The sequence below is a fragment of the Adiantum capillus-veneris genome, chromosome 25 (assembly GCF_014529385.1).
Source record: "Adiantum capillus-veneris isolate H3 chromosome 25, ASM1452938v2, whole genome shotgun sequence".
NCBI lineage: Eukaryota > Viridiplantae > Streptophyta > Polypodiopsida > Polypodiales > Pteridaceae > Adiantum > Adiantum capillus-veneris.
The window spans coordinates 94575087-94584952 of record NC_140955.1 but is presented as its reverse complement, the minus strand read 5'-3'; the positions used below and the strand labels follow the sequence as shown (position 1 = coordinate 94584952).

General features: G+C 40.4%; 1 protein-coding gene across 1 annotated transcript; it reads left to right on the top strand.

Annotated features, from left to right (window-relative positions):
• The first annotated feature begins 1793 nt into the window (after positions 1 to 1793).
• LOC147425315 (uncharacterized) lies at positions 1794 to 2839 on the top strand. The gene is made up of 2 exons (XM_086500408.1): positions 1794 to 1848; positions 1990 to 2839. Exon 2 carries the CDS (start codon positions 2048 to 2050, stop codon positions 2474 to 2476), a length of 429 nt encoding a protein of 142 aa, XP_086356534.1. The 5' UTR covers positions 1794 to 1848; positions 1990 to 2047; the 3' UTR covers positions 2477 to 2839.
• The last annotated feature ends 7027 nt before the right edge of the window (positions 2840 to 9866 follow it).

The window sequence follows — 9866 nt, the reverse complement described above, 5'->3', positions numbered from 1 at the left end:
AAGATCTAAAGGTACCAAAAAGAAACAAAAGGAAAGTGTTGTTACATAAGAAAATTTCATGCAACAATATTCTTGTTGTGATGTTCTCTCAACATTTGGAGAAACTAACATTGCACAATTTTGTATATTGATGGCAACTAAAACAATCAATAAATATATCCAGAGGTTTGTAGATGATGTTGTGGTTTCAGTTGTTGAATTTGCACATAACTCTAGTTTTAAAAAGTAGAATGAGATTCAATCCATACATTGGACTTTCAGTCAAGTAACTATTTTTGTACACATAACATACTTCAAAGTTGTAAGTCCATTCCTGCTAAAACAATAATTTTATTTTTGGAAATCTCAAATAAATTTTGATATTTAAAAAAGAAGTTTAGATAATTCAATACCGTGTAGATCACATCCACAAGACACTGCATATCCTTGTATCAGAGGACAAGAAACATGACACACTTTTTGTTCAGTACTATTTTCTAAAGAATGTGAAATGGCTTTGACAACTTGTTGTTAGTATCAACCGGCCATCATTAGGTATGGTTTAATGGATTGGTCTCTCAATTCAAAGCAAGACTCAAACAAATAAACCACAAGGTCAAATCAAGGACATAAACCCAACACAAACGTCATCAAAAAGAAAAAAGAAACATATAAGCCATTCTGAAGCCGTTAAAGGCAAAGCAGAGGGAATATAATAAAGAACGCAAGCATAACTTGAACAATGTATGGGAGAAACAAAGAGAGCAAAGCTCAAGAGAAAGCGATGCCAGTATAAAGGACGTTCCTGCGTACTATTTCAACAAATACATGATTCAAAATGGTGCATATGATGGAGGAAAAGGAAGCAATTGTGACATGGCATCCATAACAACAAGAAGCGAGTCATATAAGGACTATAAAATCCTGTTAATATACCAAGTGAGTTCAAGAGGAGGGATTTTAATTTATTATTGAAAATTTAAACAATTTAATAGAGGTACATTAATGGGAGAGGGTTTTTAATCCACTTTAGAGAAAAACAGGCTTAAAGGTAATGATTTACTTTGTGTACTTTGCAATGCTTAAAAAGGAAAAAATCCCTCTAACATGAGAGGCAAAGCATAAGTCCCGCTCCAACATTGGACACGATAGAAGCAACGGGCAAAGGGCACATTCTCTATGGTACTATTAGCAACATGGAAGATGATGCCAGCTTCATGCTATAGTATGGTGAATGGTTTTATTTAATTTTTAGAATGGAGACAAGCATTTTGATGTACAAAATGCATCTTTTCACATTTTTGAAGATTATCATATGCAACTTCTTCTCTTTCACACATCGTTTAATTCCAAATTTTACTCGTGTAACGAAGTCATAGAGCTTTCGAAAAAAGCTTCAAGGAGAGATGCTAAGGAGCCTCCTCGGAAACAAACTATAATAATAGATGAAAAGTGCAGCACTACTCCCCTTTTTGAATTTTTACCATGCAATATAAGTGAAGTAATAAAGGCAAACTAGTTTGTTGTGTGTGTGCTAAAGGTTGCTCACGAGCGTCAAGAGAATGATGCCAACGTTTTCACAAATGAAATGAAAGTGTGGAAATATGAAAACCCATGAGAGAGCCTGAATCCGATTACAAGGGAGTGGAAACAAGGAGCCTTGCATTTTATTGTTGTTATTGTGAATTGTAGCTGAGGTGGGTGGGGGGTACACCAAATTAGCGAGACCTTCGATTCCATCGTTGAGGAGGGGGACGGGACAAAAGGAGTCGTCCAAAATGCAAGGCGATTATAAAAGAGGCACAGGGTTGCTGCTTTCTCAGCGCAAGTGGGCGGCTGCCTTTCAGCTCCAGAGCAGAAGGGAAGAAGGTAAGAATATATAGTGCGCGCGCGTGTGTGTGTGTGTGTGTGAGAGAGAGAGAGAGAGAGAGAGAGAGAGAGAGAGAGAGAGAGAGAGAAAACCACCTGCTTCTGCTGCTGCTGGTAAGTAAACGTCATGTGTGCTTGCAGGTGAAAGTGCAGGTCATTCATACTGGTCTGGTAAGAAGCAGCTGCAGAAGCAGGTTTAATGGCGAAGACAGAGATGGCGGCGGAGCGCGAGGGGGCACGCGTGTGGAAGGGGAACGACGAGGCGCTGAAGAAGGCAGTGTCGCTGCTGGAGGAGATCGGGCTGCCGGGGGGTCTGCTGCCGCTGGTGGACGTGGAGGAGATCGGGTACGTGGAGGCGACGGGGTACATGTGGATCACGCAGAAGAAGAAGATACAGCACGAGTTCAAGCTGGCGGGCAAGCTGGTGAGCTACGACTGCAACATCACGGGCTATCTGGAGAAGCTGCGCATCAAGAAGCTCAAGGGCGTGAAGGCCAAGGAGCTGCTGCTGTGGCCGCCGGTGGGCGAGATCAAGGCTGACGACCCGCCCACGGGCAAGATCCACTTTAAGAGCTTTGCCGGGATCACCAAGACCTTCGACGTCCAGGCCTTCGCACCGGGCCAATAGGACGTTTGCCCGGCCAGCTCGCTCTACAACCAAACGAGTATACCCATCCTAATATATTGGGCCACCACCACCACTATATGTTTCTACCTCTCTTTTGATAAAAAAATATCCCACAATCATGATGACAACTCTCTCCTCCTCAGGAATCACCGACCTCAACGTGCAAAGAGAGAGCATGCGCGCTGCAATTGATCGATATTAGTTTTAGCTTATGCGGTCTATAGCTCACTACTTCAAGACCTACCAACAACTACTTGGAGTTGTCTCCCAAGGCACATCTTCTAGACTTATGCCTCATTCGTGAAACTTTTAAGACATAGTGGGGTGTAAAACTAGGCTATTTCTCCAATATATATTTGCACTTTTGAGCAACTACTTATGTCCACCAATCATGCTTGTTTGTTATTTGACTCCAAATGTTTTCATGGCTTTAGAGAGAGAGAGAGAGAGAGAGAGAGAGAGAGAGAGAGAGAGAGTGACTGTTGAACCAACCAACCTTAATGGCAATCAGTTGATGATGATACAATGGGGTCAAGGTGGTGCTTATATACTCATCTTAGCAACTTGCCTTACCCATACTTTGACAAACAAGTAAAATAAATACCTAAAGCCAAAAAAAATATTGGGATCACATTGGGCTATTCACTTGAGATGTAACTTTAACAACTACATGCCTAGTCAAATAAGCAACCAATGATACTTAGGGGCATTGCAAACCCGCTTTGGTTCCCTTGCGAGGTGACCTACCTCCCTCCCTCCCCCCCCCCCTCTCTCTCTCTCTCTCTCTCTCTCTCTCTCTCTCTCTCTCTCTCCGCCCCCCAACCACCCCCAAAAAAAGGATTCATTCGAGCTAGGTGCAGCATGCAAGTGGGAACAACATCTTAGGTTAAATCATTTTAAATCTGCACGAAGGAAGTTCAAGACACACCTATCTTGGCTAGTCAAATGGTAAGGTGGGATCATAGATGGACCCTTAATGGCTCCCAAAAATGAAGCTCCTCATAGCTATACACCAACCTTGAGTTGTATAGCTTGCAACAGGAAGGCACATAGATCACAATAATAAGGCACAAAGCTCATAGCTCAAAGAAAACATGTATTTAGGTTATAGTTGTCTACCATGTCTCCTATATAATTCATAGCTTGAGTATAGAACATGCAAGCTGAGTGTAGAAGATGCATATTGACATGTTGAATTGTGCAAAGTCATCTAGGTTGCATAAATTGGGCTATATAGCTACTATTAACACTAGTTTGGTACCCGGACACTGAAATGTCGTGTGGACATTATAATTTCCTAAAACTTGGAAAAAGTCATAGATCATTTCTATGCTTCAAATCATGTCAAATGGATTTTTCTTGGAAAGCTACCAATGGAGAAAATATAAATATGTAAGACCAAGCCATTTTTGATACATTAAAACGTTTTTATAATTAAATGGACACGTCAGTGTCCCTTGTTTTTGACTATTTTTCTTCTATCCACTCAAATTCATTAAATTTTTTCCTAGGTCAAATGAATTATTTTTTTTACAATACTTTATGTGCCACTCTATATACTTACAAACACCACATATTCATGTAATCAAATCCAACTAATTATGTTTTCTATGATTTATACACCACACAATAAAATGCACACACACTTTTGTAGACATAGTATTAAAGGAAGTTTGTTTAGTGAAATAATTATCCTCAAAACAACTTTGTAGTGTTTTTCTTATGTAGTATACCCGTGGGGCAAGTCACACACTATGTAACTTGGTAAAAATTCATTATGAGTTTGCCTTGGTATTCCTTACAAGGTGATCCAAAAAGGAAACTGTAATGTTTGAATGTGGTACCAAACTAGTGCTAACATTCAATAGAATAAGTACACATTCTCTATTATATGTCACTCCTCATTATTTGTATGGTTTTTCTTGTAGGCCAAGTATTATTTGAAATTCAAAGAGCGGATACTCTTATATGCAAGTTGGGCAAAGGTCCTAGTTGAAGGCATGGTTTGTACCAAATCTGAATGATCATAATACCTATTGTTGTGCATATAACATACAATTGATGTATTTAAAAGATGGCCGATTATCTTAATCTTATGTTCACATTTTGGTGTAGCAAGGACAATGAAAGTGTTGAGACACTCATGCACTTCTATAGTTTTGATTATAAGATGCATGATACACTCTTTGTCCAACATTATTTTCTTCTTTGTGACAAGTGGATTAAAGATCAGGGACTAGTCTTCAAAGGCAACATATAATGGCCAATCCAACCGTCGAAGAATTTGTAGCATAGGGGACATTGGTTGGTGGAGGAAATGCTAGCCACATTTGAGACTCTCACAACCTCAAGGTGCATCAAAAAGTGGGAGATGTCATTGCCTTGGCATGTAGGATTTAAACATTGAGACAGACCCTGCACATCTTGACTAAGCTTGTCAAGTTGCACTTCATCCCTTGGGGGGGGGGGTATATGCGCTTTGCGATAGTCATCTCACTACTTCTCAATCTTTATCTACGAGCTTCGCCCCCAAGCTTTCCTTCACCTTTCTCAACTCCATTCCAACTCCTTCCACCATAAGAGCAAGCTCTTGCCTTGTGAATGTCACTATCTCCTCACCTATATCATGGGTGCGGACGATGACATCTTGGAACGCGAAGTCCACTAGTCTATCCAGGATAAAATGCATATAAATCATTTTAGTAAAGTAGAGCAATGCATCTATATTATAGAGAGGATGGCCGTACACGTCCAAGAAGATTCACTCGGCGTTAAGTTTGATGTCATTATTTTGGCACCTTGACACCTTCCATCTTACCTTCTTAATCTCACCTTGTGGGCACGGCCATATCTCTTTGATCATATCCTTTGTGACATGTTTGTTTATGTCACTCCATTGGGAATGACTAGTATTTGCCCATTTGGACAATCTACAGGCCGTTCTAGTTGCCTGGCGGGCAATCAAACCCTGTGTGAGAGCTTTAAGCCGCTTGTATGCATTTCTAGCCGACTCATGGTACTCGTTATCTTGTCCGTCTTCCATATATACAAAAATATAGATGATATAAGAATCTCAGTGAACAAAAGATTAATACATAAGACAAATTGATCATTTCCCTCAAAGATGGAAAGATGGAATGCAATAATTAGTGGAAAGCATCCAGGTAAGACAAGTACACCTCAAACATGAGACCAAACAAATTATTGTAACCACATTTCAAATTATCTTGACCACATCAATCTTTCTTCAAAGAAATATAAAAACCATGTTCAATTACAAAATTGGATTGAATGATAGAGAGAGTTCGACAGCGGGCGTTTCACCCTTGCTGGTTCAGTCTTCAATGATCTAGAAAATTCTACCACTTGCATCATATATTTTCTCTCTTCGTGCATTAGGAAATTTTGGAGGTCATTTGGAGGGCCATATGAAGAGAGAGAAAAATAGAGCGCGTCCAATGAGCATGAAGGCTACGTTACGTAGAAAAGTACCTGGAAAGACTCAAAAAATAGGAAAATAGCATAAAACTTTCACGAAACTAGGATTGTAGCATAGTAATTTCCTTACTTTTACCGAGCTTTTAGGTGCTTGCGTGTGGTCCCACTTCTGATATTCTCTCATGGTCATTAACGTACTGGAGGGTGACCATTAAGCCCGCACAAGATATTGGAATTTTAAAACACTTTCCCTCCATTAGAATGCTTTCAAAGTGAATCTCCCTCCACTAAAGCTTTTCTCTGAGAGTTATGGCATCCACGTCTTCTCGCCCAAGAGCCTCAAGGTGTTTACTGTCTCTCACACCAACAAACAACAACGGCACTTTGCCTAGAAGGCCAAGTAGTAGCATATCCTCAATTACAATACCAGCTTCAATAAGTGCAGACAACCAATGGGTTGGACAAAGGATAAACAAAGGTTCATGAGTCCTCATGCAACCAAGAAGACCCAAGAGGTCTAGTGGTATCAACGTTTACCGCTCAGCATGGAAGGCCAGGGTGTTGGATTTCAAAGTTGAGATCGGCAAAAGATCTGTAAAGGAAGTTCTTGTTCAGCATGTGTTTACCCATCCAGAGGTGATAGCAAACGGTGGAAATGTATCAAATATACATCAACCACGTTGCAATTGTAAGTACTCTTGACATGTGAACTTACTGATACTCTCATTATAACTTTTCTTATATATTTTGCAATGTTTTATCCCGCTTGTTATGAGTAATGTCTCTACTCTTCACAACTCAATTACATTAGATTTGTCATTTGTACTTATTGATACTCTTAGTTTAAATCTTCTTATATATATTGCAGATGTTTATCCCTCTTCTTATGAGCAATGGGAGCCTGTGGAGTGCATAATAGGCCTCTTCCATGTTGTACATGCTCATATTGGTTCTCTACAGTATTCAGAGAGGAGCAGCAAAAGATTGGCTGATGAGGGAATCTTTTTTTATGACCACTTTTACCAACTCAGCTCAGGCAATAAGAATGGTATGTTGGTGAAACTGCCTCTACCGACCGATTGGAACACTGTGGACTGGCCAGTTCCCGAGGAAACAATGGTGGAGGCAATGCGAAGTAAGCTCTACAAGGATATACAAAGGTCTCTACGTAGCTCTATTCCTACCAAACTGGTTCGAATTGCAAACTTTTGTCCTGTTGCACTCTTCATAGAGCTGTTTCATAGCTACAACATCAGAGTTACAAAAACTATGTTCATGTGCAAGTCATTTCAGCAGTCATCCTATGACAAACTTCTTGACAAAGGATGGTATGCAAAGGAAGAGATTGGTTTACGGTGCGAGGTCGCGCTTGATACTCTAGTTGTCAAGTACATGATTGCAAGCCAATCACTATTACTCTCATTTTGGTATATGCGATCACAAATGCTAAACGGTAAGTACATTCCTATGGACCAAGTTTCTGCAGGTTTGGAAGATAATCCTACTGTGGATGTGGAAGTGATTGATAAAGAGAATGGCCTACTATTGGTGGTTACAATAAGGGAGCTATGCAGTCTTCAGCATTTGCGAAATGACATCATTGAAGAGTCAATGGACAAGGACATATCAGATTTTTCCTTTTTCTTAGCTGGCCGTAAGGTGATGCGGCGAAGAGAAAAAGATATTTTGTGCAAAGAGTTGGATGGTCGGGTTGAAGTAGTGTCAATGTAACAGATATTCTTGTAAACCCAAGTGTATACAAATGACTTTCAAGACATGAAGTTTATTGATCTCATTTTTCAATTGTGCCCTGTGAAAAAGTGTGCTTGAAATACATTTCTTTACCACGTCAAATCTCTCTCTCTCTCTCTCTCTCTCTCTCTGTCTATATATTATATATATATATATATATATATATATATATATATATATGTTAGACAAGACAAAGACAGATAGAAGAATCATCTTAATTCATTAGAAAGTACAAACTCGTCCGTGAACAATGGACTGAGATACAATTTCTGTAAGTATGGAATCAGAATGTCTTCAAGGTAAAAATCGAAGGAATGCCCCTCGAAAGAAGGTGGTGAGATAGTTGTTCCCGACGGATTTAGTTCTCCCTTTTCGGGAGTATCATCAATTAGTAGTGTATTAGTTGCATCAAAGGGTACACCGATTTGGCTAAACGGTTTGTACAAAAGAGGTAATCCTGGTTTTTTAGGGTGGTAGTGGCCCTCAACGGTAACGCATTTTCTTTGATCATACAAAAAGGCAAAATCTGACGTGTGAGCTTGGCATACACTGCAAACTATTGCAACTAGTGGCGATAAGTTTTGCCTTTGCATTGAAGACCATATGCCAACCCTGAAGCGCGGAAGAAGAAACTCAATAAACTCCTTGGTTCCTGGACGAACCACGACTCGACAAGTTCCCATCCGAAACGTTTGCAAATCCTCAAAGGGTCCTCTGTCACCGAGAGGCACCCGCATCAGCAGCAATCCATTGACGTCCAAGATAATCAACCTCTGTAAAAGTTGACAAGTACATATAAGTAGTTAGAAGCTGAACATATTTTGCCATACTTGAATAGACATTACCGGAACAACCGTATCTACAGGTAGCAAGGGTCCATACTGGGTCTCTGTAGTGTTCATGTCGTTGTTGCTCTCCTCCGCTTTATCTTCATAGTCATCATTCAAATCTTCATCAGGGGTCTCCCCCATGGCCCTTTCTGCCTGATTCAAGGTTGATCGGCTTGCCTCATACATCCTTCCCTGATCCATATCATTTTGCTCATCCCTAGGCCTGCTTTCCTCATCCATATCCTTTTGCTCATCTATAGGCCTGCTTTCCTCATCTTCGGTTTCAGCCATAGGCTCTTTTGGCTGTTCCACTGGCTGACTTGGCTCTTTCATTGTCTCCTCCGGTTGAACCTTAGCAGCTTCCATATGCTCATTTGTCCTTTCCTCATCCTCGACTCTTTGATCTTCTGCTGATATGACACCCTTGGCCCGATGCGATTCCACTGTATCGGATGTAGGGGTTTGTCGTGGTGGCACGTCATGTTTTGTAAGATCAATAGTGCGCTCATCCAAGCCGCTATCTTCAAGCTCTCTAGGGCTAGACATAGTAAGCAGGTGTTGTATTAAACTTACCCGGTATCTTTGCAAATAATCATATGTGTAGTTTTTTAAAGCACTCTGCAAAATTGAAAGAACACATGATGAGAATTCTTTTATAGACTAAACCAAAACTAACTGAATGCATTGCAAAATGGGTACCTTAGTCATGAAAGGTTTTAATGCAAAGTAGCTTTGCAGGACATATTCTGCATGGAGAAGACATCTCCAGCCGCAAGAATTCCCATCGGTTTGATTTGGGACAGGTACTTCTTTGATTGGGGCCTTGTATAGTTCATACCTTCCACATAGCTTGCCATAGGCAAGCAACAACCTCTTTATACAACTGCACAAGGCAATGTCAAGATGTTAGCATGAGGCTTCAAATTTACATGGATATCTATAATAAACACTTTCTGACACAAAACACTTACAGCCTAATTTCAGGGTGGGTTCCTTTTATTGAATTGAACACCCACACTGCTGGTTGGTCAACATCAAGGCATATGAGACTCCAGTGATGGTTGTTCTCATATGGGAAGATGATCACAGTAACTTCCAGCATAGCACAGTGGCGAAACCAGCTCTCAAAGGTCCCAGATGGACTATTCTTTTGTCTAATAATTACAGACATTTGTGGATCAAGGAGAAACACCTCTGTGTGAGTGTGCAATGGGAGTTGACTTTTGATCAGGCTGCAGAGACTCTACCTGAGTTAGCAAACCTATTATCTGAGTTTTCAAAGCTAGCAAGATAGTAACACTTACTTAAGACAAGCATAGATAATTGTGTCTGAAATCTGAGCATCTGGATTCTGCAATAAATCAATGTCC

Excerpts from the sequence above, each read along its gene's own strand:
- LOC147425315 (XM_086500408.1), top strand. The coding sequence starts at position 2,048 with ATGGCGAAGACAGAGATGGCGGCGGAGCGCGAGGGGGCACGCGTGTGG.